We start from the raw sequence: 27,735 nt of genomic DNA, 5'->3' as shown, positions 1-27,735 counted from the left end.
GAAGAAGAAGAAGGGACCTTGTAGAGATTGATCTTAGTGATTTCATAAGAGATTCCGTTCCAGTGAGCTTTAGCCATATGGTATCCGATTCCCCAATTAGGTAAGAACTGAGCGACTTCGATTAAGTTCTTCTTCTTTCTTCTTTTAGGTTTATTCGCATCGGAGCTAGGGTTTTCACTCGACGTAGGAGATGCCGCCGGCGCCGCAGAGAAATTCCTAAGGAGATTAAGCGATAGTCTGAAAGCACCGACGGTTTCGGTTCTTGAGATTGCTCTGTTCATTAGGCTCATCGCCATTGTATCGCTCTATTGTTGTTTCACCCCCCACTGTTGAAGATCGGCGACTGAGGAGGTTGAAGAGAAGGAGAGAAGAACAACCCACAAGTTTTGGTTCATTCACAAACAAACCCAATAATATTTAATAAATTAAAATTTAACCCCATTACTTCTGCATTTTGACAAACGTGTCCTAAAAGATCCGAACTTTGCAAAATTAGAAGTAGTCGAATGAGAAGTCAAAACCGAATTGAGAACGACTCAGAAGTCAGTCAGAACAGCTGAAATTGGGAAGCTTTCCTTCTCCGCAACCTTAAAAAACTAGTACTTTCCTCAAACTTTACTCTTACTCACAGACTCTCATCGTTGTTCTAAGAAAAAAAAACGAAAACTTTATTGAGTTTTCAAATCCTGCCACCTTTGTTTTGCTTCATAGCATTCACACCGATTGGTTTCTATCATTCCCTGCAAATGGGTCGCTCTCTATAATTGCGGTTAGTGTGTTCATCAACTTAAAAAAGTATACACTTGTTTGTTTCTGAATTGGTTCATAATGATGTGTTTGTTCATATGAGGCTTGCGTTACCTCTTATCCTTCTTCAGGTTGGATAATCTCTTGGGTTTAATAATTAAGATTCATGAAAGATGTGTGTGTGTGTGTGTGTGTTTGTTTGTGTTGCTTACGTTGGCATATGCTTTCTCTAGGAAGGACCAAAACGGGAAAGAAGTGATTGTTAATCCACATCGAGTGTGAAGATGACGACNGTATGGACATAGCTGATATTAAGGAGAATACGAGCCCGCTTTTATTTGAGTTCTGCAATTGCTTTAAAGTTGCAAGCCTTACTGATGAAGAAACCATTCTAAACCCTCCTCCTGTAAACGTTTCCAACTTAAAAGATCGATATGTGCTTGGGGAACAGTTAGGCTGCGGTCAGTTTGGTGTCGTAAGAGTCTGTTCTGATAAGTTAACTGGAGAGAGGCTTGCTTGCAAGACTATCTCTAAAGACAGAAGACTTGTTACACAAGACGACATGAAGAGTATCAAACTCGAGATTTCTATAATGGCCAAACTAGCTGGGGGGCACCCCAACGTGGTGAATCTTAAAGCGGTTTACGAGGAAGATTTCGTGCATCTTGTGATGGAACTATGCGCAGGCGGTGAGCTTTTTGACAGGCTCGAGAAATATGGAAGGTATCCCGAGTTCCGTGCTAGGGTGCTCTTCAAGCAATTGATGCAAGTGGTCAAGTTTTGTCACGATAGCGGTATTGTACACAGAGATTTGAAACCTGAGAACATTCTTATGGCCACAATTTCTTCTTCATCTCCTATCAAATTGGCTGATTTTGGGCTGGCAACCTATATAAAGCCTGGGGAAAAGTTGAGCGGCACAGTTGGCAGTCCTTTTTACGTAGCCCTGGAAGTGTTGTCAGGGGGATATTATAACCAAGCTGCTGATGTATGGAGTGCAGGGGTTATTTTGTACATTCTTCTCAGTGGAGTACCTCCCTTTTGGGGAGAGACTAACTCAAAGATTTTTGATGCTGTCACGGCTGCAGATTTGAGTTTTTCTGAAGAGCCATGGGACCATATAACTTCATACGCTAAGGATTTGATCCGGGGGATGCTTTGTGTTGATCCTTCCCAAAGGTTATCAGCTGATGAAGTTCTAGCTCACTCGTGGTGGATGGAGCAATTATCTGAATCAGGATATGATCAGGATGGGTTTGGCTGTGAAGGATTGGAGAATGGTGGTGGATGCTCTTTCTCCACACAATGCGTATCTCGAGAACAAGATTATAGCTCTAGCATGGCACAATTAGAGCAATCAAAAACAACAGGTTACGATTGTAAATCATCATTCTCGTCTTTCTTACCTGCTGCCAAATTCCGGTTTTGGTGGGTTTTCTTTTGATGGGAAACAACCGGAATCAACCTCAGCTGGCTTCTCATCAACTGGAGTTCCCTCCATGCCAAGCTTTACCTTTTTTAGCCCAGGCCCAGCGAACAGTGACATCACTGAAACAGATGGAAAACTTCGAGACTCAAGCCCAAAGAGGTCACTGCCTTCACCAGATTCTTCTTCACAACTTGAGAGGCGTGAGGAAGCAGGGGAGACTCAGACGGAAGCAGATTGTCGCTCGTCTGCTAGAGCAAAAAGAAAGAAGATAACTGTTATCAGTAAAATATTGTATGTACACATCTGATTTTGTTCCTGCAATCTCTTGGTTTTCTAGTAAAACATTTCCATGTAAAGTAATTAAATTTTCTTAAACTCAAACGTATCAATTATCAAAATTCAAAAGTATCATCAAAGCAGAGTCCTTAAACTTGACAATGCCTTAGTTTTAACACTAGCCATATTCTCTCATAACCAATCCCGATTTTGCTATTCATTAATTAGCTTCATTGCTAAATCTGCTTTCCCCACTTTCCTCAAACCATTGATCATCACTGTCCTCCTGATCATCTCTCCCTAGCACTTCGCTTCATCTCTCTGTTTATCCTATCTGCCAATATACATGCTTCTTTTATGCGACCAGCCTCTTTTTTTAGGCTTCGAAAGCCCAAGCAGGCACACAGGCCCGAGCGTAATATTACAAGGCCTAAAGCCTTACAGCACACAGGCCGAAAACAAACGTAGTAAGCGACTTGCTCCAGGGTGTAACAACCTGCAAAAACCAACTAACTAACAAAAGCCAACAACACTTTGAAACAAGGAGAACCAAGTTGTCAGAGGAGAAGGCCTGTTAGAATGACAAGGCTGATCTTTCGAAAGAGGGAGGAGGCGTGTTCTGAGGAGAGGCTTTATCTTTCTAATGAGCAGATGCGCCGGCGGAGGAGAGGCAAGGTGAGCCCGGTTGTTTCTCTCTCGCCAAATGAGATATATAGAAATTTGATGAATCAGGTGGAGGATGAGAGAAACATGTTTGTTCCTCGAGGCCGTCTGCAACCAGGTAAGGCAATCCATAAAGGGTATTGGAGGTATCAGAGAAGCTCTTGAAGTGTAGTGGTTCCAGATTTCACTACTGAAGCTACACTCAAAGAACAAATGATCCCTCGTCTCATTGTGGTTGTTGCAGAGGACACACGTCAAGGGGCCTGCCAATCCCCAACTTCTTAGTCTGACCCTTGTATGGAGCCTATTCCAAGCCGCTACCCAAGTGATGAAGGCATGCTTGGGAATGTTGCCTTTAAACCATACAGATTTGTGCCACGGGACAATGATAGAAGTAGGATAACGCTGACCATGTTTTGTGCGACCAGCTTTACACACTGTATTTATCATATCTTCATACTTCTGCATCAAGTATCACACCCATTGGAGATCACTCTTCCAGAATATTACACGTTCAACCAAAAAATTGTTTCCATTAAGGCGAATAACAAAACGAGGGTGGTAAAGTCTGTGATGCAAGATCAGGAGAATTACCAAATTAGAATCCCGTGCTTAAGTGGAATATCTAGAAACTCCAAATATCCGAAAAGATGTTGTTTGTTAAAGAGGAGACTACAAATCAAATAATTTCCCCACATGTTCAAGCGACATGGAGGTTCTCAGATATTGGAAATTTGAGATTGCTTTGAACGTCACTAAGTCTGGTGGTTCTAAATTCATATGCCACTGGTAATTGGATCCTTTTATTAGATGTTTAAAACCAGAAGGTCTCCTACACAACAAAACCATACTTAATAGTAGCAAAACCCTATCCCCAGTGATTCTCGGATGCAGGCACATCAAAATCAAAACCAAGATGGAACAAAAAAAAGCGATCATCATCCTTAGATTCTGGATCATTTCCTACAAAGCTATCGACGAATTCAAATAAACAACAACTGCATCTTATAATAATTAAAGAAACCGCAAATAGATATATCGAGAAGTACCCAGAACAATGGAAGTAAACATATCAGGCAGCTTGAACATCAGCAGCAGCGGTTGCAGAGTTTGTTGCAGGAGCAGCCTTTGTCAGATTTGGGATATACTTCCAACAGCGTTTGTGAACTCCACTTATCTTCTTTGGAGCTTCTGCAGCTCTCAATCCTGCATTTTGAGAATAGCTAAGTGAATCAACTAAATTGCAACTGAGAAATCAAAATCTCAACACCAATGCAAGCAAAATTGTGAAATATCAGAGTTTCAGATATGGCTACTCCTAACAACTCCACCCTACATACACTCCATACATATAACGAAAAGCTTCAACCTTTGAGATCAATGGATATGGTAACTTAACATTACTAAACAAGTGAGGAACAAAAAAAAACTCACCATCTTTGTGAACAATCCCCCAAGCCTTTCCATGCCTACCATCCTGCATTTGAATCCAAAATCAAACACAACCCCAAATGCATCTTCTCAGCATATAAAAATGTAAGCTTTACAATCAAACACGAAAGAGAACACAAAACAGTAAGTGAAAGTGAAGAAGAAGAAGAAGGGACCTTGTAGAGATTGATCTTAGTGATTTCATAAGAGATTCCGTTCCAGTGAGCTTTAGCCATATGGTATCCGATTCCCCAATTAGGTAAGAACTGAGCGACTTCGATTAAGTTCTTCTTCTTTCTTCTTTTAGGTTTATTCGCATCGGAGCTAGGGTTTTCACTCGACGTAGGAGATGCCGCCGGCGCCGCAGAGAAATTCCTAAGGAGATTAAGCGATAGTCTGAAAGCACCGACGGTTTCGGTTCTTGAGATTGCTCTGTTCATTAGGCTCATCGCCATTGTATCGCTCTATTGTTGTTTCACCCCCCACTGTTGAAGATCGGCGACTGAGGAGGTTGAAGAGAAGGAGAGAAGAACAACCCACAAGTTTTGGTTCATTCACAAACAAACCCAATAATATTTAATAAATTAAAATTTAACCCCATTACTTCTGCATTTTGACAAACGTGTCCTAAAAGATCCGAACTTTGCAAAATTAGAAGTAGTCGAATGAGAAGTCAAAACCGAATTGAGAACGACTCAGAAGTCAGTCAGAACAGCTGAAATTGGGAAGCTTTCCTTCTCCGCAACCTTAAAAAACTAGTACTTTCCTCAAACTTTACTCTTACTCACAGACTCTCATCGTTGTTCTAAGAAAAAAAAACGAAAACTTTATTGAGTTTTCAAATCCTGCCACCTTTGTTTTGCTTCATAGCATTCACACCGATTGGTTTCTATCATTCCCTGCAAATGGGTCGCTCTCTATAATTGCGGTTAGTGTGTTCATCAACTTAAAAAAGTATACACTTGTTTGTTTCTGAATTGGTTCATAATGATGTGTTTGTTCATATGAGGCTTGCGTTACCTCTTATCCTTCTTCAGGTTGGATAATCTCTTGGGTTTAATAATTAAGATTCATGAAAGATGTGTGTGTGTGTGTGTGTGTTTGTTTGTGTTGCTTACGTTGGCATATGCTTTCTCTAGGAAGGACCAAAACGGGAAAGAAGTGATTGTTAATCCACATCGAGTGTGAAGATGACGACGCGGTCTGTGTCTATTATGAAGTGCACATTGTTCTTGCTGTTTCTGCTGAAGATCAAATGTGTATTCACGGATTCCTATTATTTGATCGGTCTTGGAAGCTATGACATCACGGGGCCTGCAGCTGATGTCAACATGATGGGATATGCTAACATGGAACAAGTAACATCCGGTGTTCACTTCAGGCTCAGAGCTCGCACGTTCATCGTGGCTGAGCCAGACAAGAAAAGAATTGCTTTTGTTAATCTTGATGCTGGTATGGCGTCACAGCTTGTGACTATCAAAGTGATTGAAAGATTAAAAAAGAGGTAGGTAGGTCTATCTTGTAAGTTTGTTACATGCTAAGCAGATTAAACTCAATNGTGGTCAAGTTTTGTCACGATAGCGGTATTGTACACAGAGATTTGAAACCTGAGAACATTCTTATGGCCACAATTTCTTCTTCATCTCCTATCAAATTGGCTGATTTTGGGCTGGCAACCTATATAAAGCCTGGGGAAAAGTTGAGCGGCACAGTTGGCAGTCCTTTTTACGTAGCCCTGGAAGTGTTGTCAGGGGGATATTATAACCAAGCTGCTGATGTATGGAGTGCAGGGGTTATTTTGTACATTCTTCTCAGTGGAGTACCTCCCTTTTGGGGAGAGACTAACTCAAAGATTTTTGATGCTGTCACGGCTGCAGATTTGAGTTTTTCTGAAGAGCCATGGGACCATATAACTTCATACGCTAAGGATTTGATCCGGGGGATGCTTTGTGTTGATCCTTCCCAAAGGTTATCAGCTGATGAAGTTCTAGCTCACTCGTGGTGGATGGAGCAATTATCTGAATCAGGATATGATCAGGATGGGTTTGGCTGTGAAGGATTGGAGAATGGTGGTGGATGCTCTTTCTCCACACAATGCGTATCTCGAGAACAAGATTATAGCTCTAGCATGGCACAATTAGAGCAATCAAAAACAACAGGTTACGATTGTAAATCATCATTCTCGTCTTTCTTACCTGCTGCCAAATTCCGGTTTTGGTGGGTTTTCTTTTGATGGGAAACAACCGGAATCAACCTCAGCTGGCTTCTCATCAACTGGAGTTCCCTCCATGCCAAGCTTTACCTTTTTTAGCCCAGGCCCAGCGAACAGTGACATCACTGAAACAGATGGAAAACTTCGAGACTCAAGCCCAAAGAGGTCACTGCCTTCACCAGATTCTTCTTCACAACTTGAGAGGCGTGAGGAAGCAGGGGAGACTCAGACGGAAGCAGATTGTCGCTCGTCTGCTAGAGCAAAAAGAAAGAAGATAACTGTTATCAGTAAAATATTGTATGTACACATCTGATTTTGTTCCTGCAATCTCTTGGTTTTCTAGTAAAACATTTCCATGTAAAGTAATTAAATTTTCTTAAACTCAAACGTATCAATTATCAAAATTCAAAAGTATCATCAAAGCAGAGTCCTTAAACTTGACAATGCCTTAGTTTTAACACTAGCCATATTCTCTCATAACCAATCCCGATTTTGCTATTCATTAATTAGCTTCATTGCTAAATCTGCTTTCCCCACTTTCCTCAAACCATTGATCATCACTGTCCTCCTGATCATCTCTCCCTAGCACTTCGCTTCATCTCTCTGTTTATCCTATCTGCCAATATACATGCTTCTTTTATGCGACCAGCCTCTTTTTTTAGGCTTCGAAAGCCCAAGCAGGCACACAGGCCCGAGCGTAATATTACAAGGCCTAAAGCCTTACAGCACACAGGCCGAAAACAAACGTAGTAAGCGACTTGCTCCAGGGTGTAACAACCTGCAAAAACCAACTAACTAACAAAAGCCAACAACACTTTGAAACAAGGAGAACCAAGTTGTCAGAGGAGAAGGCCTGTTAGAATGACAAGGCTGATCTTTCGAAAGAGGGAGGAGGCGTGTTCTGAGGAGAGGCTTTATCTTTCTAATGAGCAGATGCGCCGGCGGAGGAGAGGCAAGGTGAGCCCGGTTGTTTCTCTCTCGCCAAATGAGATATATAGAAATTTGATGAATCAGGTGGAGGATGAGAGAAACATGTTTGTTCCTCGAGGCCGTCTGCAACCAGGTAAGGCAATCCATAAAGGGTATTGGAGGTATCAGAGAAGCTCTTGAAGTGTAGTGGTTCCAGATTTCACTACTGAAGCTACACTCAAAGAACAAATGATCCCTCGTCTCATTGTGGTTGTTGCAGAGGACACACGTCAAGGGGCCTGCCAATCCCCAACTTCTTAGTCTGACCCTTGTATGGAGCCTATTCCAAGCCGCTACCCAAGTGATGAAGGCATGCTTGGGAATGTTGCCTTTAAACCATACAGATTTGTGCCACGGGACAATGATAGAAGTAGGATAACGCTGACCATGTTTTGTGCGACCAGCTTTACACACTGTATTTATCATATCTTCATACTTCTGCATCAAGTATCACACCCATTGGAGATCACTCTTCCAGAATATTACACGTTCAACCAAAAAATTGTTTCCATTAAGGCGAATAACAAAACGAGGGTGGTAAAGTCTGTGATGCAAGATCAGGAGAATTACCAAATTAGAATCCCGTGCTTAAGTGGAATATCTAGAAACTCCAAATATCCGAAAAGATGTTGTTTGTTAAAGAGGAGACTACAAATCAAATAATTTCCCCACATGTTCAAGCGACATGGAGGTTCTCAGATATTGGAAATTTGAGATTGCTTTGAACGTCACTAAGTCTGGTGGTTCTAAATTCATATGCCACTGGTAATTGGATCCTTTTATTAGATGTTTAAAACCAGAAGGTCTCCTACACAACAAAACCATACTTAATAGTAGCAAAACCCTATCCCCAGTGATTCTCGGATGCAGGCACATCAAAATCAAAACCAAGATGGAACAAAAAAAAGCGATCATCATCCTTAGATTCTGGATCATTTCCTACAAAGCTATCGACGAATTCAAATAAACAACAACTGCATCTTATAATAATTAAAGAAACCGCAAATAGATATATCGAGAAGTACCCAGAACAATGGAAGTAAACATATCAGGCAGCTTGAACATCAGCAGCAGCGGTTGCAGAGTTTGTTGCAGGAGCAGCCTTTGTCAGATTTGGGATATACTTCCAACAGCGTTTGTGAACTCCACTTATCTTCTTTGGAGCTTCTGCAGCTCTCAATCCTGCATTTTGAGAATAGCTAAGTGAATCAACTAAATTGCAACTGAGAAATCAAAATCTCAACACCAATGCAAGCAAAATTGTGAAATATCAGAGTTTCAGATATGGCTACTCCTAACAACTCCACCCTACATACACTCCATACATATAACGAAAAGCTTCAACCTTTGAGATCAATGGATATGGTAACTTAACATTACTAAACAAGTGAGGAACAAAAAAAAACTCACCATCTTTGTGAACAATCCCCCAAGCCTTTCCATGCCTACCATCCTGCATTTGAATCCAAAATCAAACACAACCCCAAATGCATCTTCTCAGCATATAAAAATGTAAGCTTTACAATCAAACACGAAAGAGAACACAAAACAGTAAGTGAAAGTGAAGAAGAAGAAGAAGGGACCTTGTAGAGATTGATCTTAGTGATTTCATAAGAGATTCCGTTCCAGTGAGCTTTAGCCATATGGTATCCGATTCCCCAATTAGGTAAGAACTGAGCGACTTCGATTAAGTTCTTCTTCTTTCTTCTTTTAGGTTTATTCGCATCGGAGCTAGGGTTTTCACTCGACGTAGGAGATGCCGCCGGCGCCGCAGAGAAATTCCTAAGGAGATTAAGCGATAGTCTGAAAGCACCGACGGTTTCGGTTCTTGAGATTGCTCTGTTCATTAGGCTCATCGCCATTGTATCGCTCTATTGTTGTTTCACCCCCCACTGTTGAAGATCGGCGACTGAGGAGGTTGAAGAGAAGGAGAGAAGAACAACCCACAAGTTTTGGTTCATTCACAAACAAACCCAATAATATTTAATAAATTAAAATTTAACCCCATTACTTCTGCATTTTGACAAACGTGTCCTAAAAGATCCGAACTTTGCAAAATTAGAAGTAGTCGAATGAGAAGTCAAAACCGAATTGAGAACGACTCAGAAGTCAGTCAGAACAGCTGAAATTGGGAAGCTTTCCTTCTCCGCAACCTTAAAAAACTAGTACTTTCCTCAAACTTTACTCTTACTCACAGACTCTCATCGTTGTTCTAAGAAAAAAAAACGAAAACTTTATTGAGTTTTCAAATCCTGCCACCTTTGTTTTGCTTCATAGCATTCACACCGATTGGTTTCTATCATTCCCTGCAAATGGGTCGCTCTCTATAATTGCGGTTAGTGTGTTCATCAACTTAAAAAAGTATACACTTGTTTGTTTCTGAATTGGTTCATAATGATGTGTTTGTTCATATGAGGCTTGCGTTACCTCTTATCCTTCTTCAGGTTGGATAATCTCTTGGGTTTAATAATTAAGATTCATGAAAGATGTGTGTGTGTGTGTGTGTGTTTGTTTGTGTTGCTTACGTTGGCATATGCTTTCTCTAGGAAGGACCAAAACGGGAAAGAAGTGATTGTTAATCCACATCGAGTGTGAAGATGACGACGCGGTCTGTGTCTATTATGAAGTGCACATTGTTCTTGCTGTTTCTGCTGAAGATCAAATGTGTATTCACGGATTCCTATTATTTGATCGGTCTTGGAAGCTATGACATCACGGGGCCTGCAGCTGATGTCAACATGATGGGATATGCTAACATGGAACAAGTAACATCCGGTGTTCACTTCAGGCTCAGAGCTCGCACGTTCATCGTGGCTGAGCCAGACAAGAAAAGAATTGCTTTTGTTAATCTTGATGCTGGTATGGCGTCACAGCTTGTGACTATCAAAGTGATTGAAAGATTAAAAAAGAGGTAGGTAGGTCTATCTTGTAAGTTTGTTACATGCTAAGCAGATTAAACTCAATTTCAAAAGTTCTATTTTAACTTCCTTGGAGGTACGGTGAGCTTTATACGGAGGAAAATGTTGCAATTAGTGGAACTCATACTCATGCTGGTCCAGGGGGTTATCTCCAATACATTCTGTACTTAGTTACATCTCTCGGGTTTGTTCATCAATCGTTTAATGCTCTTGTGGATGGTATAGAGCAAAGTATCATACAAGCTCATGAAAATCTTCGTCCCGGGTCCATTTTAATCAACAAAGGTGAGCTTATTCAGCTTGTGGCAAATTTTTTTATTATTCATTAGTTCTTTCTCTAAAGACATTGCTTTTGGAGCTGAAATTGCAGGGGAGCTCTTGGATGCTGGTGTGAACCGTAGTCCCAGCGCATACCTTAACAATCCGGCACATGAACGTAGTAGATATGAATATAATGTTGATAAAGAGATGACACTTGTCAAGTTCGTTGATGATCGCTGGGGTCCTGTCGGTAGTTTCAATTGGTTTGCAACTCATGGCACTTCGATGAGCCGCACAAATTCCTTGATCAGCGGGGACAACAAAGGCACTGCAGAACGTATCATGGAAGACTGGTTTGAACAAAAAGAAAGTCGCGTGTCTTATGATGTTGAATCTCATAGAAGAGTCTCAAGCATAATCACAGATCCTCATGGTAAGTGTAAGTAACCATAGCTCCAATAGTTTAGTAATGGTGTGTTATTGTAAAACTAACCTTTTTGTTGCTTTCATTGCAGATCAAGATGTGCTGGAAATGGCGTCCTCTTTACCGTCTGCAGGCGGTAAAACCGTTACAAGGATGTCAAGCGTTGCTAGACGANCTGAAACAGATGGAAAACTTCGAGACTCAAGCCCAAAGAGGTCACTGCCTTCACCAGATTCTTCTTCACAACTTGAGAGGCGTGAGGAAGCAGGGGAGACTCAGACGGAAGCAGATTGTCGCTCGTCTGCTAGAGCAAAAAGAAAGAAGATAACTGTTATCAGTAAAATATTGTATGTACACATCTGATTTTGTTCCTGCAATCTCTTGGTTTTCTAGTAAAACATTTCCATGTAAAGTAATTAAATTTTCTTAAACTCAAACGTATCAATTATCAAAATTCAAAAGTATCATCAAAGCAGAGTCCTTAAACTTGACAATGCCTTAGTTTTAACACTAGCCATATTCTCTCATAACCAATCCCGATTTTGCTATTCATTAATTAGCTTCATTGCTAAATCTGCTTTCCCCACTTTCCTCAAACCATTGATCATCACTGTCCTCCTGATCATCTCTCCCTAGCACTTCGCTTCATCTCTCTGTTTATCCTATCTGCCAATATACATGCTTCTTTTATGCGACCAGCCTCTTTTTTTAGGCTTCGAAAGCCCAAGCAGGCACACAGGCCCGAGCGTAATATTACAAGGCCTAAAGCCTTACAGCACACAGGCCGAAAACAAACGTAGTAAGCGACTTGCTCCAGGGTGTAACAACCTGCAAAAACCAACTAACTAACAAAAGCCAACAACACTTTGAAACAAGGAGAACCAAGTTGTCAGAGGAGAAGGCCTGTTAGAATGACAAGGCTGATCTTTCGAAAGAGGGAGGAGGCGTGTTCTGAGGAGAGGCTTTATCTTTCTAATGAGCAGATGCGCCGGCGGAGGAGAGGCAAGGTGAGCCCGGTTGTTTCTCTCTCGCCAAATGAGATATATAGAAATTTGATGAATCAGGTGGAGGATGAGAGAAACATGTTTGTTCCTCGAGGCCGTCTGCAACCAGGTAAGGCAATCCATAAAGGGTATTGGAGGTATCAGAGAAGCTCTTGAAGTGTAGTGGTTCCAGATTTCACTACTGAAGCTACACTCAAAGAACAAATGATCCCTCGTCTCATTGTGGTTGTTGCAGAGGACACACGTCAAGGGGCCTGCCAATCCCCAACTTCTTAGTCTGACCCTTGTATGGAGCCTATTCCAAGCCGCTACCCAAGTGATGAAGGCATGCTTGGGAATGTTGCCTTTAAACCATACAGATTTGTGCCACGGGACAATGATAGAAGTAGGATAACGCTGACCATGTTTTGTGCGACCAGCTTTACACACTGTATTTATCATATCTTCATACTTCTGCATCAAGTATCACACCCATTGGAGATCACTCTTCCAGAATATTACACGTTCAACCAAAAAATTGTTTCCATTAAGGCGAATAACAAAACGAGGGTGGTAAAGTCTGTGATGCAAGATCAGGAGAATTACCAAATTAGAATCCCGTGCTTAAGTGGAATATCTAGAAACTCCAAATATCCGAAAAGATGTTGTTTGTTAAAGAGGAGACTACAAATCAAATAATTTCCCCACATGTTCAAGCGACATGGAGGTTCTCAGATATTGGAAATTTGAGATTGCTTTGAACGTCACTAAGTCTGGTGGTTCTAAATTCATATGCCACTGGTAATTGGATCCTTTTATTAGATGTTTAAAACCAGAAGGTCTCCTACACAACAAAACCATACTTAATAGTAGCAAAACCCTATCCCCAGTGATTCTCGGATGCAGGCACATCAAAATCAAAACCAAGATGGAACAAAAAAAAGCGATCATCATCCTTAGATTCTGGATCATTTCCTACAAAGCTATCGACGAATTCAAATAAACAACAACTGCATCTTATAATAATTAAAGAAACCGCAAATAGATATATCGAGAAGTACCCAGAACAATGGAAGTAAACATATCAGGCAGCTTGAACATCAGCAGCAGCGGTTGCAGAGTTTGTTGCAGGAGCAGCCTTTGTCAGATTTGGGATATACTTCCAACAGCGTTTGTGAACTCCACTTATCTTCTTTGGAGCTTCTGCAGCTCTCAATCCTGCATTTTGAGAATAGCTAAGTGAATCAACTAAATTGCAACTGAGAAATCAAAATCTCAACACCAATGCAAGCAAAATTGTGAAATATCAGAGTTTCAGATATGGCTACTCCTAACAACTCCACCCTACATACACTCCATACATATAACGAAAAGCTTCAACCTTTGAGATCAATGGATATGGTAACTTAACATTACTAAACAAGTGAGGAACAAAAAAAAACTCACCATCTTTGTGAACAATCCCCCAAGCCTTTCCATGCCTACCATCCTGCATTTGAATCCAAAATCAAACACAACCCCAAATGCATCTTCTCAGCATATAAAAATGTAAGCTTTACAATCAAACACGAAAGAGAACACAAAACAGTAAGTGAAAGTGAAGAAGAAGAAGAAGGGACCTTGTAGAGATTGATCTTAGTGATTTCATAAGAGATTCCGTTCCAGTGAGCTTTAGCCATATGGTATCCGATTCCCCAATTAGGTAAGAACTGAGCGACTTCGATTAAGTTCTTCTTCTTTCTTCTTTTAGGTTTATTCGCATCGGAGCTAGGGTTTTCACTCGACGTAGGAGATGCCGCCGGCGCCGCAGAGAAATTCCTAAGGAGATTAAGCGATAGTCTGAAAGCACCGACGGTTTCGGTTCTTGAGATTGCTCTGTTCATTAGGCTCATCGCCATTGTATCGCTCTATTGTTGTTTCACCCCCCACTGTTGAAGATCGGCGACTGAGGAGGTTGAAGAGAAGGAGAGAAGAACAACCCACAAGTTTTGGTTCATTCACAAACAAACCCAATAATATTTAATAAATTAAAATTTAACCCCATTACTTCTGCATTTTGACAAACGTGTCCTAAAAGATCCGAACTTTGCAAAATTAGAAGTAGTCGAATGAGAAGTCAAAACCGAATTGAGAACGACTCAGAAGTCAGTCAGAACAGCTGAAATTGGGAAGCTTTCCTTCTCCGCAACCTTAAAAAACTAGTACTTTCCTCAAACTTTACTCTTACTCACAGACTCTCATCGTTGTTCTAAGAAAAAAAAACGAAAACTTTATTGAGTTTTCAAATCCTGCCACCTTTGTTTTGCTTCATAGCATTCACACCGATTGGTTTCTATCATTCCCTGCAAATGGGTCGCTCTCTATAATTGCGGTTAGTGTGTTCATCAACTTAAAAAAGTATACACTTGTTTGTTTCTGAATTGGTTCATAATGATGTGTTTGTTCATATGAGGCTTGCGTTACCTCTTATCCTTCTTCAGGTTGGATAATCTCTTGGGTTTAATAATTAAGATTCATGAAAGATGTGTGTGTGTGTGTGTGTGTTTGTTTGTGTTGCTTACGTTGGCATATGCTTTCTCTAGGAAGGACCAAAACGGGAAAGAAGTGATTGTTAATCCACATCGAGTGTGAAGATGACGACGCGGTCTGTGTCTATTATGAAGTGCACATTGTTCTTGCTGTTTCTGCTGAAGATCAAATGTGTATTCACGGATTCCTATTATTTGATCGGTCTTGGAAGCTATGACATCACGGGGCCTGCAGCTGATGTCAACATGATGGGATATGCTAACATGGAACAAGTAACATCCGGTGTTCACTTCAGGCTCAGAGCTCGCACGTTCATCGTGGCTGAGCCAGACAAGAAAAGAATTGCTTTTGTTAATCTTGATGCTGGTATGGCGTCACAGCTTGTGACTATCAAAGTGATTGAAAGATTAAAAAAGAGGTAGGTAGGTCTATCTTGTAAGTTTGTTACATGCTAAGCAGATTAAACTCAATTTCAAAAGTTCTATTTTAACTTCCTTGGAGGTACGGTGAGCTTTATACGGAGGAAAATGTTGCAATTAGTGGAACTCATACTCATGCTGGTCCAGGGGGTTATCTCCAATACATTCTGTACTTAGTTACATCTCTCGGGTTTGTTCATCAATCGTTTAATGCTCTTGTGGATGGTATAGAGCAAAGTATCATACAAGCTCATGAAAATCTTCGTCCCGGGTCCATTTTAATCAACAAAGGTGAGCTTATTCAGCTTGTGGCAAATTTTTTTATTATTCATTAGTTCTTTCTCTAAAGACATTGCTTTTGGAGCTGAAATTGCAGGGGAGCTCTTGGATGCTGGTGTGAACCGTAGTCCCAGCGCATACCTTAACAATCCGGCACATGAACGTAGTAGATATGAATATAATGTTGATAAAGAGATGACACTTGTCAAGTTCGTTGATGATCGCTGGGGTCCTGTCGGTAGTTTCAATTGGTTTGCAACTCATGGCACTTCGATGAGCCGCACAAATTCCTTGATCAGCGGGGACAACAAAGGCACTGCAGAACGTATCATGGAAGACTGGTTTGAACAAAAAGAAAGTCGCGTGTCTTATGATGTTGAATCTCATAGAAGAGTCTCAAGCATAATCACAGATCCTCATGGTAAGTGTAAGTAACCATAGCTCCAATAGTTTAGTAATGGTGTGTTATTGTAAAACTAACCTTTTTGTTGCTTTCATTGCAGATCAAGATGTGCTGGAAATGGCGTCCTCTTTACCGTCTGCAGGCGGTAAAACCGTTACAAGGATGTCAAGCGTTGCTAGACGAGTCAGAAGTGGATTCAGACACGCTGACAAACCTAGCTTTGTCTCTGCCTTCTGTCAAACTAACTGCGGAGATGTTAGTCCGAACGTTTTGGGAGCCTTCTGTATAGACACAGGCCTGCCTTGTGACTTCAACCACAGTACTTCTGGTGGAAAGAACGAAAAATGCTACGGCCGTGGACCAGGGTATCTTATTCATAATTGCACACTTTTCCTTTCAGAAATGCAAAAACCAATCACAGAAAATTCTTTTTCTCACTCAGTTCAATATGGTATTTAGAGAAAGCTTGTTAGATGTATAAATAGGCATGACTAAATGTTTCAGCTACCCTGATGAATTTGAGAGTACGCGCCTAATTGGAGAGAGGCAGTTCAAGAAGGCTGCGGATCTTTTTACTAAAGCCTCTGAGAAGATACAAGGAAAAGTTGACCATCGCCATGCTTTTGTTGATTTCTCTCAGCTTGAAGTGACGATTGATGGACAAGATGGAGGTTCCGAAGTGGTGAAAACATGTCCAGCTGCAATGGGTTTTGGTTTTGCTGCAGGAACAACTGATGGACCTGGGGCATTTGACTTTAAACAAGGAGATGATCAGGTAAACCCCAAATTCCCTTCTAACTTGCTAATAAGATGTTTACTACTATACTTTATGTTGTTACTTTGTGTCAGGGAAATCCGTTCTGGAGGAACAGGTCCGGTGCCAGCGACCTAAACCCATATTGCTTGATACCGGTGAAATGAAACAACCATACAACTGGGCGGTGAGCATAATCTGTTCATCCTAATGCTTTTGCTGCAATGAATTTAAATTGCTTCCCACTTAACTCTCTGTCTGGTTATTAATCCATTTTCAGCCGTCAATATTACCAGTTCAGATCCTCCGCATTGGCCAGCTAGTGATTCTCTGCGTCCCAGGAGGTATTCCAGACTCCCCCATCATATTCAGGACTGATGTAAAACATTAGTAATTTCCTTTCTCTTTGGTTCTGCTTGCAAGAATTCACAACAATGGCAGGGAGGCGACTACGTGATGCTGTGAAAACAGTGCTTAAGGAAGGCAGCAACGGAGGAGAATTCAGCGTGGTCATAGCTGGGCTAACCAATTCATACTCGCAGTATATCGCCACATTTGAGGAATACCAAGTGCAGAGATATGAGGTGAGAGGCTGATGAGATAAGAAGGAAGAGGTTGGATCTCTCTTGATTTCATGCTCTTAAACCAACTCTACTTTTTTGTCAGGGTGCATCAACTTTGTATGGACCTCACACGCTAAGCGGATACATTCAAGAATTCAAGAAACTAGCAAATGATCTTCTATCTGGTCAAGCCACTGACCCGGGTCCTCAGCCACCTGACCTACTTCACAAGCAAATAAGCTTACTAACACCTGTGGTTGCGGATATGACGCCAATTGGTACTGCATTCGGAGATGTTCCTCGCGCTGCCAAATTAAGGAAGGGAACTGACATAGTGACGGTTCAGTTCCGGTCAGCAAACCCGAGAAACGACCTGATGACGGAAGGGACTTTCGCGCTTGTTGAGAGGTGGCTAGAAGGAAGAGAGACATGGATACCTGTTTATGATGACAACGACTTTTGCCTCCGGTTTAAGTGGTCAAGACCGTTCAAACTTAGCACGCAGAGCACAGCGAGTATCGAATGGAGAATCCCTGAAACAGCATCACCTGGCGTTTATAGAATCACTCACTTTGGTTCAGCTAAAACACCTTTGAGTTCCATTCACCATTTCGCTGGTTCATCTAGTGCCTTTGTTGTATATTGAAATGAAACAACACGAATAGTCTTCTTACACATCCCTAGCAAAAACTTCCATAGCTAAATGTAGAAAAACCCTAAACCAGTTGAATATTTTTTTATCTTGTATAGAAAGAAGAATACAGACCGGGACAAAATTAGACCAAAAAGAAAAAACCAAGATAAAAAGAAGGTTTTATAAATACGCAGCCTCTCTATGTAAAATACGTATCGCCGTCGCTCGTCTTTTTTATCGAATACTTTTCTCCATGGGTAAGGGGCACGACGAATCCTCCACGGCATGCACCAATGTAATCTTCTCTTCCTCTATAGCAAGCAATTTTTTTTTTCTTTTTCTGTTCTCTAGAAATGGTTTCTTCACGATTTGAGTGGACTTTCGTTTTTGTTTCGGATATTTAGGTTGATAATGCAACTATGCAAGGGAGCCTTAACAAAGGTTAGAAACTTGTGTTTCTTTGCTGTATATCCTTTTTTTGCTCGAGGTAAAGAAGGGATTTCATGTTTTAAACCCATCAACGTATTAGAAAACATGCATATATTGATTTTTGAATAATGAGATTGGAACGTTTTGATATTTGAACTTTGTTTTTGTTGCTTTTACTTGTAGCTAAGAGGGAGTCGGATGATTTGGAGATAGTAAATCTGAAGAAGCAAAAAACTGTAATATTTTACAATTCATCTTCGTAAAGATTCTACAATGATTTTCGTCCATTTATGAAAGCAAATCTGGAACCAAAAAAAAAAAAAGAAACATATTTTCGTTTGCATTTTAACTTTAAAAAAAAAAAAAAATACGAGCAAGAAGTCACAAACCCCAAGAGAGAACCTGGACAAAAAGAAGGCATTAGCACTAGATGGAAGTTACTTGGGAAGTCTGAAGCTTGAGGTTGGAAGAGCTAGTCGTATAATTGGAAGTGAACGCTGTGTTCTCGTTGGAAGAAAGCGTATGTACCACAGATTCATTGAAACTAGGGGTGGTCGTAGACAGCCCAGGTACATAAATTTAATTCTTGATGATTAGTATTGAATCCTAGTTAGTTAGTTAAGAACGTAACTTGTCATTAATTAAATTTGTTGTTTTCTTTTGCTATTTTTATATTACAGGACAGCTATGTTCGACAGTATGATTGCTGAGCTTGACCAAAAAAAAAGCTGAAGCCAAGAAAAAACACTGCTAAATATTTTGGTCGTTTTATGCCTTCTAAAAGAAAACTTGTATTATGTGATTCTTGCTATTCTGTTGCATAAATTATGCCTAAATCAAATTATTTTTAAAAACTACATGAGCTTACTATAACTCCCGTGGATGGGAATCTAGAGGCATATCTTGAGTGGTGTGAATCGAGTAAAACATAGACCTATTGGAATATAGAATCACTCACTTTGGTTCTGCCACCTTAAAACATAAAGGCAGTTTCATCATACCTAACCTTCCAGTTGAGGAAGAGGGTCTCCAACTAAAACATATGACAGTTATGCACGTAAACCTTCCAGACGAGGAAGAGGGTCTCTGTTCTCTAATCACTCTGTTTAGTTACAGAAGGAAAAAAAAAAAGGAAACTTTAATAGCGAAAATAGTAACACCAAAGATTGGGATTGAGCAGTGTTCAAGAAAACGCTAGGCGGTATCTGGGCGGTGACCCAACGCCTAACGCCTAAAACGCTTAGTCGGGGCCTAGACGGTTTTTAGGCGGTTTAGGCGTTTACAACATAAAACATTATATATATATAATTATATTAAAATATATGTTATAAAAATAAAAAAATATAAACAACGGTAAGAAAAATACATTTATTTAAGTTATATTAATAACATAAATGTTTATAATTACGTATATAGATATAAAACATAATAATTTAATTATGTGTAATTTAAAAATCAAAAATAAATATTAAAATAAAATGTATGTAATTTTAAGCGGATTAGGCGGTCATCTAAGCGTCTGCTGAGCGCCTAGCGCTTAGACGGCGCCTAGACGGCCGCCTAGACCGCTTTCTTGAACACTGGGATTGAGAGAGACTCTGTACTATGTGTGAATTCGTTACGCCATTAGATTGCTTTTTTAAATCTCGATCTCGCTCACTCACTTTTCTTCATTACTACTCTAAATAAAAACCAAATCATTTGAGAAAACCCATTTTTAAAGATAAATACTTTTTATCAAATCAATCATCGTTGTTGTCAGAGAGAAGAAAATTGCAAGTTCTTAAAAAATTTTGTGTTTGCCCAATCGGTGCATCCCCAGATTTCGCTTATCTTGTTCCCCATCTTTGTATTAGCAATTAACAATGGCGGATTTCAAACCAAGGATCGAGATTTCGTTCCTTGAAACCTTCATTTGCAGCGCTTTCGCTGCTTGTTTTGCAGAGGTATCTCTTGTAATAGATGAGAGATTGAGATGATTCCTCCTCCTTTTTGGGTTTTTGTCATTTTGCGTCGGTGAAATTTCTTGGAATTCGATTCATCACTGTCACTGGTTGAACAAGCCAGATCACTTTTTTTTTCCTTCAGATTTGTTGTTGTTCTGTTGACTCTCTTTGAAATTGAGCTGTGGAAGATAAAGAAGCTAACCTGGTCTAGTCTACGACTCTTTTTGAGTCCCAATTATGAGATCGTAATAACTCTAAATGAGCTACATAGACTCTTAATAGCTTTAGTGTTTTGGAAATTTGACTTTTTTTCTGTGTTTGCTTTTTTACTCCTTTAAGTCTGTTTTGTAGTTTTTAGTCAAATCTCCTGATTCATATTTGTATGAACAATGTTGCAGTTATGTACAGTACCGTTAGACACAGCCAAAGTAAGGCTTCAGCTTCAAAGAAAGATCCCTACTGGAGATGGTGACAATTTACCCAAGTACAGAGGCTCAATTGGTACACTAACTACCATAGCAAGAGAAGAAGGTATTTCTGGGCTTTGGAAAGGTGTCATTGCAGGACTTCATCGTCAATGCATCTATGGTGGCTTAAGGATTGGGTTATATGAGCCTGTGAGTTCTCACATTACTTTCCTTCTCTGGGGTTTTTTTTCTTTAATATATATATATATATATTTGGGATTCTCTCTTCTTATATCTGATGAGTTGGTTACTTTGCTATATCTGGCCAGGTCAAGACTTTTTTGGTTGGAAGTGACTTTATTGGTGATATTCCATTATACCAAAAGATTCTTGCAGCTTTGTTAACTGGTGAGCTCACTTCTTGATTTTGATCCTCTAACTCTAGTGAAGGAAAGACGTAATAAAGGGGAATTTTTTTTTTTTTTTTGGTGTGTGTGTGTGTGTGACAACAGGAGCTATAGCTATTATAGTAGCTAATCCAACTGATCTTGTTAAAGTTCGGCTTCAATCAGAAGGAAAACTACCGGCTGGGGTTCCTAGGCGTTATGCAGGAGCTGTAGATGCTTATTTCACCATAGTGAAGCTGGTTAGTAAATTAACCTGCAAATAACAATGTCAAAAATACTTGGTTAGCAGAGAGATTTATAGCCTTTTGATGAATAAAACAGGAAGGAGTTAGTGCGCTATGGACTGGACTTGGTCCTAATATTGCTCGGAATGCTATTGTAAATGCTGCAGAGCTAGCTAGTTATGATCAAATAAAGGAGGTGAATATTTCTTTCTCAAGAATCGTTTTTCTTGTTGTGTAGAATAATTTTTGGCTTCTTTTGGTGTTTGTTTAGTCTTTGTTTGTTCTAATACTTCCATACATATGCAGACAATTATGAAAATTCCATTCTTCAGAGACAGTGTTCTAACTCATCTACTAGCTGGTTTAGCTGCAGGCTTCTTCGCTGTCTGTATTGGTTCTCCGATTGATGTGGTAAGCATACAGTTTCTTCTTTTTACATAAAACCAACAACAAAATTACAAGATCAATATGGCTCTCGCCTCATCTTTTTTGGTAGTGGTATATGTAATATAACTTTTAGAGAGAAGTGACAGATCTGAAATCAAAGTGCTAAATGCCTAAATTAATGATATTCTGGGGAACAAAACAAAAGAGACTAGTACTGATTTGAGTTCTATTATAGATTTGTGGCAAGGATTGAGTTCGTATCACATAATATCTCTTAGAAGGATAATGATACTGAATGGACAGAGCACTACCTTGAACGTGACAATGAGCGTTTCACATGTTTGTGTCTTCCACAATTTATGTTTCTGATCTCTTACTTGGTGATTTGACTTTGGTAAAAGCAGCATTATTAGATAGTAATGCTCTACTGAAGGAGAGATATTAGATTGTAGAGAAAAGATAAAAATATTACTAAAAGAAGCAAAATGATTGATGGTTTGTGGTATATGCCCTTGGAACGGCCATGGTTATTTCTTTATATGTTGTTTCAGGTAAAATCTAGAATGATGGGTGACTCTACTTACCGAAACACAATCGATTGCTTCATCAAAACCATGAAGACAGAGGTTGGTGTCTATTGCCCGGTTCACATTTACGGATTTACCAATCTATCTCTTTGAATACAATCATGAATGTTTTGTTTTTGGTATATTTTACAGGGGATCATGGCATTCTACAAAGGATTTCTCCCGAATTTTACACGGCTAGGAACCTGGAACGTCATTATGTTCCTCACACTAGAACAAGTAAATTTAATCCTTCTCCTATTCTCATTTTACTTTTGATGAATTTGGGGTTTTTACTCTTTTATTTAATCTTGTTCTCTCTGTTTCACCTTTACTTTGTGACAGGTGAAAAAAGTGTTTCTAAGAGAAGTCTTGTACGATTGATACTGAGATCCCTCGAAAAAATCATACCTTATTTACATAATCCCTTCTAAAACCCCTCGAATTGTTAGAATTAAAACATATATGTTATGTGTGAGCTTTGTCATTTAGATTAAATATAGAAACATTTATCCAATTTTGAATTTTTCTTCAATTTTTTTGCAAGAACTCTTTATAATGAACGGACTCTTTATTTCAACATTTTCCAAAACCAGGTTGATAACTCGACATAACATTACTAACACACAGTGGAACTCAAATGAAACCAGTTGAAGCCCTTGGAACCAAGTAAACTCTGGATTTGATGATTGATCCTTTCCCTTGATGGCTAAGCTTGAATCCTGGACAAACAGGAAACCCAACAACTTGCCCCGCAGGAACACGGCCATCCGAGAACCTCACAACGCTCTCCATGTACTGAGAGTGAAACTCGGCTCCTCGGTTTGCTTCAAAGTGACTCGGGGATGGGTCAAGCGAAAAGGCCAGGAGATGAAGCAGCCAGACGGCTTTGGCTAACCCCAAGAACTCTCCATAGAACTGACTTCTTGGGTGATTACCAGCTAAAACCAACTCCCGCTGTTCCGAGTCCCCGAACAACGACTCTTCCATTTTGTGGTGAATGATAGAAAGGTACTTCTTTGAGCAGAACTTACCAAAATGGCAAGTTGGTAATATCCCTAGCAACTCCATCGGATCCATTGCTTTCATGTCTTTGAACTGTGCAAAGCAGTCACGACGGTATTGATCCGGGTTGATAAGAGAAGAGAGGCTTCCGTCCATGTAAAACGTTTCGTGATCAAATCCTTGGAAGATTTTCCTACAGATGTAAGACTCCAGAGCAAATTTCGCGTGTTGGTTCGGGACAGAGGACTGAACCGAGGATGCAAACGAAGAAGCTGACACTCCATCTGATGCAGCTGAAGCAGCTTCAATGGATCGAACAGCTGCTGCAATGTCCCAATGTGCAGCTCGCATGAGAGACAGTAAAATCCCTGTGAAAGACTTTGATGCTTCTTTCACCTGAATCATAGTCATCTCAAATAACTCCGGTACCGGAGATACAGCGATCTGCGTGGAGCAGTTCACTTTCCGGCTAGAAAGCAATCGGTGTTTCTTGCCTCCTCCGGTACCATTGGCCATAGAAGTAGCCGCTTTGACTTTCTCCTTGAGATTCTCAATCTCAGTGTCTTTCACCTTCACTTCTTTCTTCAGCTCCTTCACGACGGCTTCATAAGGCGCCACCGCGTCTCTCAGCAATCCTCTACCGGAGTCGTTTTTCCTCCGGCCACCACCACCACTTCCGGTACCTCTCATCCTCCTGAATCTTTCCCTCAACAAACCAATCCTTCTCAGCTCAGCCACCATAGCCATGTCAGCATCGTGCATCTTCTCCGGATCCCACGGCGAATGAGCTTCCTGAAGCGCCACGTAAGCTCTCTTCAAAGCAGCCGCCGCGGTGAATACTTCATCCATCACCATCTCCATCTCCTGAACCGTCTCCAAGCTCACCCCGCTCTTGCTCTTAACCCTAATAGTCTCATCTTTCACATCCTCCTTCTCCAAAGCGTCCTCGTACTGAATCTCTTCTTCGGAATCGTACTCTTCCCGGCGATTACCAGATAGATCTTGCCGGCCGGCGGAGAGCGGATGCAACAAACAAGAAGCAGTCACTCGTTGAATCAGATCCGAGAAGTTAGAAACCTTGTTCGCCATCTCTCCTCGCTTCTTCGCCTTGCTAAATTCGCCGCCGTTCCTACTTGCAACCAAAAATCACAAAAAAAAAAAAAGGTTGAGATTACCAGAAATTGTGAAATCAACGGGGAGTTTTACACGACGGAAGCTAAACCTGCGGGAATGGTGAGTGGTGTTATCCGATTTGAGAGCAAATCTAGGAGGATCTCGATTGAACTGAACTGAGTACCAGTACTCAATGTCCTTAGGTTCAGTATCTAAGCTCTCTCGATCATTCTTCTTCTTTTTACTGCAACAGTGAGAGAGCAAACCAACTCCGTCAGTTTATACCACCGGAATAATAAATTCTCCGGCCGTCGAATGATTTTTTATGAATTTTATCCAAATTTCTCAAGAGTCAGTGTCAGAGAGTTAGTGACTTAGTGTGGAGAAGAGAAGAGAAGAGAAGAGAAGAGAAGAGAAGACCACTAAAGAACTGATTGAAGATTACGTAATTACCCTTTGAGTTTTGACCCCTGACTATTTTTAATTGTAAATGATGCGACTCGTAAAAGGTGTGCCTCGATTTGGGTACTAGGGGATAGTTTTGGGTCTTTCGACAATTTTTTAATCTTTTACCCATGCACATGCTCTCCTCTTTCCTTTTTCTTTTTATTTATTTATTTGCCAATATTCCAAAAAAAAATACAATATATGCCAATAAAAAACAATATTTAAGTTGGAATTACAAAAGCAATTGTTTATCACATCTTTTCATTTTTTTCCCTTTTCAAAAATTGGTAATTACAGTATAGCTTTCTATCCTTTGATGACTTAACTTTTTTATAAAAGTTTTTCTTTGACTAAATAAAAAATAATACTAGTTTATCTTGTGTATTCTCTCCTAAAAGACAAAAGTGAAGTAAGTGGCGATTATCTCAGATTTTTTTTTTGTTAATCTCTCTTTTGATTGGACAAGAAAGTGATGATCAGATAAAGTTACGACATGGATCTTGCCTTACTCCAAAATCATGTACAAATTATTGTCTCTTTCTTTCATATACTAATGATATGATAAATCCAATTATCCAAGTTTTATCATTATTAAACACATGTTAAGAAAACACTTTAATCAAATCATACTTAATTAAAACAACAAAGTGTATTAATCAAAAGTTATAATCCAACGTAAATAAAAAACTGAAATTAATAACTCACCTGTGATTCCTGGGATTAAGTGAGCATAAAAGTATCCCTGGCAACATCTTCTCTCCTTCTCTCTTTTAGAGACAAAGAGATGAACTCTTTATTATATTAAGGTTCATAGTTTACCCATATGTGTATATATAGCTAGAGCATATTCTCAATCGAAGATTTGAGAGAAAAATAGGCCAATGAGGAAACAAAGGTTTGGATGTGACAAGTATCAAACACTATTATTAAAAAAATTATGAGATTATAATTGAGGGGTGGGATTTTTCCTTGTTTTAATGTTTCAACATCTAGCCATTTGTTGTCTAGTTTCTTCTCACAAATCTTATAAACTTCACTGAGAAAATATCCAGGATCGAAACTGGAGTTACAATCAGAAACGCTCACGAATTTATAAATACGATCCAACAACACGTCAATACGATTTCAGTTGAAATTGTCACAAAATATAAATAAGAGATGCATGCCTTCTTATAAATATATTTATCTTCTTCCAAAATAATTTTTCTTTTAATCTAAACTTTTACTTAATATGATTATTATAAGTTTGCGAGAAAGATACATTAGCTTAATTACTGGAGTCGGTTTCTATGTGTCTCTCTTGTGTGTACGTCAACGTATCCTCAATTTTTTTTTTTTTTTGGTATCAATGTTAAGTAACGTAGCATCAGTTGATCAGTACTTGGTACGTTATATATATATATATATACACCGGCCCATACATTCACTTAAAAACAAAAGTGGAAGCCATTGAGAGAGTATAACTTATTATAATCCAACCGACATTGTTGGCAAATCCAGTACTCTCTATTCTTTTATGGATTCTCTTGTACTAACATTTAAATTACGTTTTAGGAGAAACAGTGATGACCATAGTGGCATAGTTTGGTTGGTACTTGTTGTAAACTATCTTTGAACATGTTGTCAAATTTTCAAATATTTTTCTTTTGTTGCATCCATTTTTATTTCACTAGCTAAGCTAATCTAGCTATAAGCTCGCAACTTAAAATGATTTAGTATTTTGTATATTTGTGAATATATATATAGGCATATCTTCCACTGGTTTGAACTAGCTTAATTGGTACAAATTCTTTCAATAATGTTACTAATCTCCGAAAAAATGGCTATATAGAAATCACCAATGTATATGATCGTGTAATCATAAAATATTATGTGTAGGATATATACGATGATAATAGGATATAAGAGGAAAGGGTGCGTCCAAAGGCGTAGGACATGAATAGGTCCGGAGACAAAATGTGTGGTGTCTCTAAAAAATGAATCTGTTGGTAAGCATTTGTGTTTTACCAATCTTTTGGACTCACCTTTAATTACATCTTTCTTTCTCTTTTATTCTTCTACTCTCATTGAATTTGGCCATTTTGTTTTCTTCGTCCACACACACACACACATGAATACATGATAGTATAGTATATGTAATGTATCATGATCATGAACTAGTTACGTTCATACTTTTTTCCGTATAAAATAGAAAAAATATAGATCCACCTATACGTTTTAATATCACTGCTGTGCAAGACAAGACATATTATTTTGTAAACCGTGTTTTTTTTTTCCGTTTGTTCTCATCTGGGAGGGACTTTGTGAATCAGGTGACTGTAGTGGCAGCAGCGTGCGTTGATCTTAATCTCCACAAGCTCAAACGTCGACGACAAAATCGATTATTATTATTAGGTCACAGCCGCATAGTCACACTCACACACCGTCGTATCAAGTGAGAAAAGCCAAGTCGTTCGACTAGTCAAGATCACTCAATACGTCTGCAATTTTGGTTCAGTTTCGTCGCATAATTAGGGATGATGCAATTATGACCCAACACAACACACAAGAACAACAATCTCAAAATCCTCTACTCTTCTTGACCTGTATAAGTAAACCCCTCAAAAGTCAAAAACTCTCCGTCTTTCTTTTTATTTTTGTTCAAATTTGGGCCTATGATAGTTTTATATTAATGGGCCGAAGCGTAAGCAAGCCTTATTGCCTATACAGAAAATATTTTTGATAAAAGGAAAAAATTAAATTAAATATCTCAATCAGACAAGAATAATTTAGAGCATATCAGAGATGCTGACAGACAGACTAATACGCTGTCGTTTTAACGTATTTTTCCTCCCTTAATAATATTCCAAAGAATTTAATTTTTATTTTTCCACATTTTATCTGTGAATTAAAAGAAAAAAAAAAAAAAAA

General features: G+C 39.5%; 7 protein-coding genes and 2 pseudogenes across 8 annotated transcripts; 5 read left to right on the top strand and 4 right to left on the bottom strand.

The window, feature by feature from the left end:
* LOC104763566 lies at positions 1,043–2,483 on the top strand (annotated as a pseudogene).
* LOC104762006 lies at positions 3,891–5,085 on the bottom strand. The gene is made up of 3 exons (XM_010485213.2): positions 4,723–5,085; positions 4,550–4,592; positions 3,891–4,321 (listed from the first exon to the last, which is right to left on the bottom strand). Exons 1-3 carry the CDS (start codon positions 4,999–5,001, stop codon positions 4,188–4,190), a joined length of 456 nt encoding a protein of 151 aa, XP_010483515.1. The 5' UTR covers positions 5,002–5,085; the 3' UTR covers positions 3,891–4,187.
* On the top strand, positions 6,081–7,071 carry LOC104763565 (calcium/calmodulin-dependent protein kinase type II subunit gamma-like). The gene is given in 2 exon segments (XM_010486922.1): positions 6,081–6,742; positions 6,744–7,071. Coding segments are annotated over 2 exon segments (990 nt in total).
* LOC104762007 lies at positions 8,479–9,673 on the bottom strand. The gene is made up of 3 exons (XM_010485214.2): positions 9,311–9,673; positions 9,138–9,180; positions 8,479–8,909 (listed from the first exon to the last, which is right to left on the bottom strand). Exons 1-3 carry the CDS (start codon positions 9,587–9,589, stop codon positions 8,776–8,778), a joined length of 456 nt encoding a protein of 151 aa, XP_010483516.1. The 5' UTR covers positions 9,590–9,673; the 3' UTR covers positions 8,479–8,775.
* LOC104763562 (neutral ceramidase-like) lies at positions 9,836–11,693 on the top strand. The gene is made up of 5 exons (XM_010486921.1): positions 9,836–10,062; positions 10,274–10,638; positions 10,722–10,930; positions 11,016–11,339; positions 11,422–11,693. The coding sequence occupies exons 2-5, from the start codon at positions 10,325–10,327 to the stop codon at positions 11,691–11,693; spliced, it is 1,119 nt and encodes a 372-aa protein (XP_010485223.1). The 5' UTR covers positions 9,836–10,062; positions 10,274–10,324.
* LOC104762003 lies at positions 13,107–14,295 on the bottom strand. The gene is made up of 3 exons (XM_010485210.2): positions 13,933–14,295; positions 13,760–13,802; positions 13,107–13,531 (listed from the first exon to the last, which is right to left on the bottom strand). The coding sequence occupies exons 1-3, from the start codon at positions 14,209–14,211 to the stop codon at positions 13,398–13,400; spliced, it is 456 nt and encodes a 151-aa protein (XP_010483512.1). The 5' UTR covers positions 14,212–14,295; the 3' UTR covers positions 13,107–13,397.
* LOC104762002 lies at positions 14,458–18,035 on the top strand (annotated as a pseudogene).
* On the top strand, positions 19,922–22,840 carry LOC104761998 (mitochondrial uncoupling protein 2). Its single transcript, XM_010485207.1, has 9 exons — positions 19,922–20,269; positions 20,668–20,886; positions 21,006–21,084; positions 21,189–21,322; positions 21,405–21,503; positions 21,614–21,718; positions 22,246–22,320; positions 22,414–22,500; positions 22,606–22,840. The coding sequence occupies exons 1-9, from the start codon at positions 20,189–20,191 to the stop codon at positions 22,642–22,644; spliced, it is 918 nt and encodes a 305-aa protein (XP_010483509.1). The 5' UTR covers positions 19,922–20,188; the 3' UTR covers positions 22,645–22,840.
* LOC104761999 (IRK-interacting protein-like) lies at positions 22,813–25,634 on the bottom strand. 2 transcript variants are annotated; one of them, XM_010485208.1, is made up of 3 exons: positions 25,531–25,634; positions 24,488–24,622; positions 22,813–24,397 (listed from the first exon to the last, which is right to left on the bottom strand). In XM_010485208.1, exons 1-3 carry the CDS (start codon positions 25,575–25,577, stop codon positions 22,897–22,899), a joined length of 1,683 nt encoding a protein of 560 aa, XP_010483510.1. In that variant the 5' UTR covers positions 25,578–25,634; the 3' UTR covers positions 22,813–22,896. The 2 variants fall into 2 exon arrangements, with proteins under 2 accessions (XP_010483510.1, XP_010483511.1); XM_010485209.1 differs by having other exon boundaries at positions 22,813–24,394.

Source organism: Camelina sativa, chromosome 18 (assembly GCF_000633955.1).
Source record: "Camelina sativa cultivar DH55 chromosome 18, Cs, whole genome shotgun sequence".
NCBI classification, from domain to species: Eukaryota; Viridiplantae; Streptophyta; class Magnoliopsida; order Brassicales; family Brassicaceae; genus Camelina; species Camelina sativa.
Note: the sequence above shows the minus strand (reverse complement) of the source record. Positions and strands in the feature narration are given on the sequence as shown.

Bases quoted from the DNA above. Each gene is read 5' to 3' on its own strand.
- LOC104761998 (XM_010485207.1), top strand. From the start codon at position 20,189: ATGGCGGATTTCAAACCAAGGATCGAGATTTCGTTCCTTGAAACCTTC. The intron at 21,085-21,188 runs GTGAGCTCACTT...GTGTGACAACAG, and splicing joins TCTTGCAGCTTTGTTAACTG to GAGCTATAGCTATTATAGTA. The intron at 22,321-22,413 runs GTTGGTGTCTAT...TATATTTTACAG, and splicing joins TCAAAACCATGAAGACAGAG to GGGATCATGGCATTCTACAA.
- LOC104762003 (XM_010485210.2), bottom strand. From the start codon at position 14,211: ATGGCGATGAGCCTAATGAACAGAGCAATCTCAAGAACCGAAACCGTC. The intron at 13,803-13,932 runs GTCCCTTCTTCT...ATTCAAATGCAG, and splicing joins CTAAGATCAATCTCTACAAG to GATGGTAGGCATGGAAAGGC. The intron at 13,532-13,759 runs GTGAGTTTTTTT...CTCAAAATGCAG, and splicing joins GGGGATTGTTCACAAAGATG to GATTGAGAGCTGCAGAAGCT.
- LOC104762006 (XM_010485213.2), bottom strand. From the start codon at position 5,001: ATGGCGATGAGCCTAATGAACAGAGCAATCTCAAGAACCGAAACCGTC. The intron at 4,593-4,722 runs GTCCCTTCTTCT...ATTCAAATGCAG, and splicing joins CTAAGATCAATCTCTACAAG to GATGGTAGGCATGGAAAGGC. The intron at 4,322-4,549 runs GTGAGTTTTTTT...CTCAAAATGCAG, and splicing joins GGGGATTGTTCACAAAGATG to GATTGAGAGCTGCAGAAGCT.
- LOC104761999 (XM_010485208.1), bottom strand. From the start codon at position 25,577: ATGTTGCCAGGGATACTTTTATGCTCACTTAATCCCAGGAATCACAG. The intron at 24,623-25,530 runs GTGAGTTATTAA...TCACTGTTGCAG, and splicing joins CTTAATCCCAGGAATCACAG to TAAAAAGAAGAAGAATGATC. The intron at 24,398-24,487 runs GTTTAGCTTCCG...TTTGGTTGCAAG, and splicing joins ACCACTCACCATTCCCGCAG to TAGGAACGGCGGCGAATTTA.
- LOC104762007 (XM_010485214.2), bottom strand. From the start codon at position 9,589: ATGGCGATGAGCCTAATGAACAGAGCAATCTCAAGAACCGAAACCGTC. The intron at 9,181-9,310 runs GTCCCTTCTTCT...ATTCAAATGCAG, and splicing joins CTAAGATCAATCTCTACAAG to GATGGTAGGCATGGAAAGGC. The intron at 8,910-9,137 runs GTGAGTTTTTTT...CTCAAAATGCAG, and splicing joins GGGGATTGTTCACAAAGATG to GATTGAGAGCTGCAGAAGCT.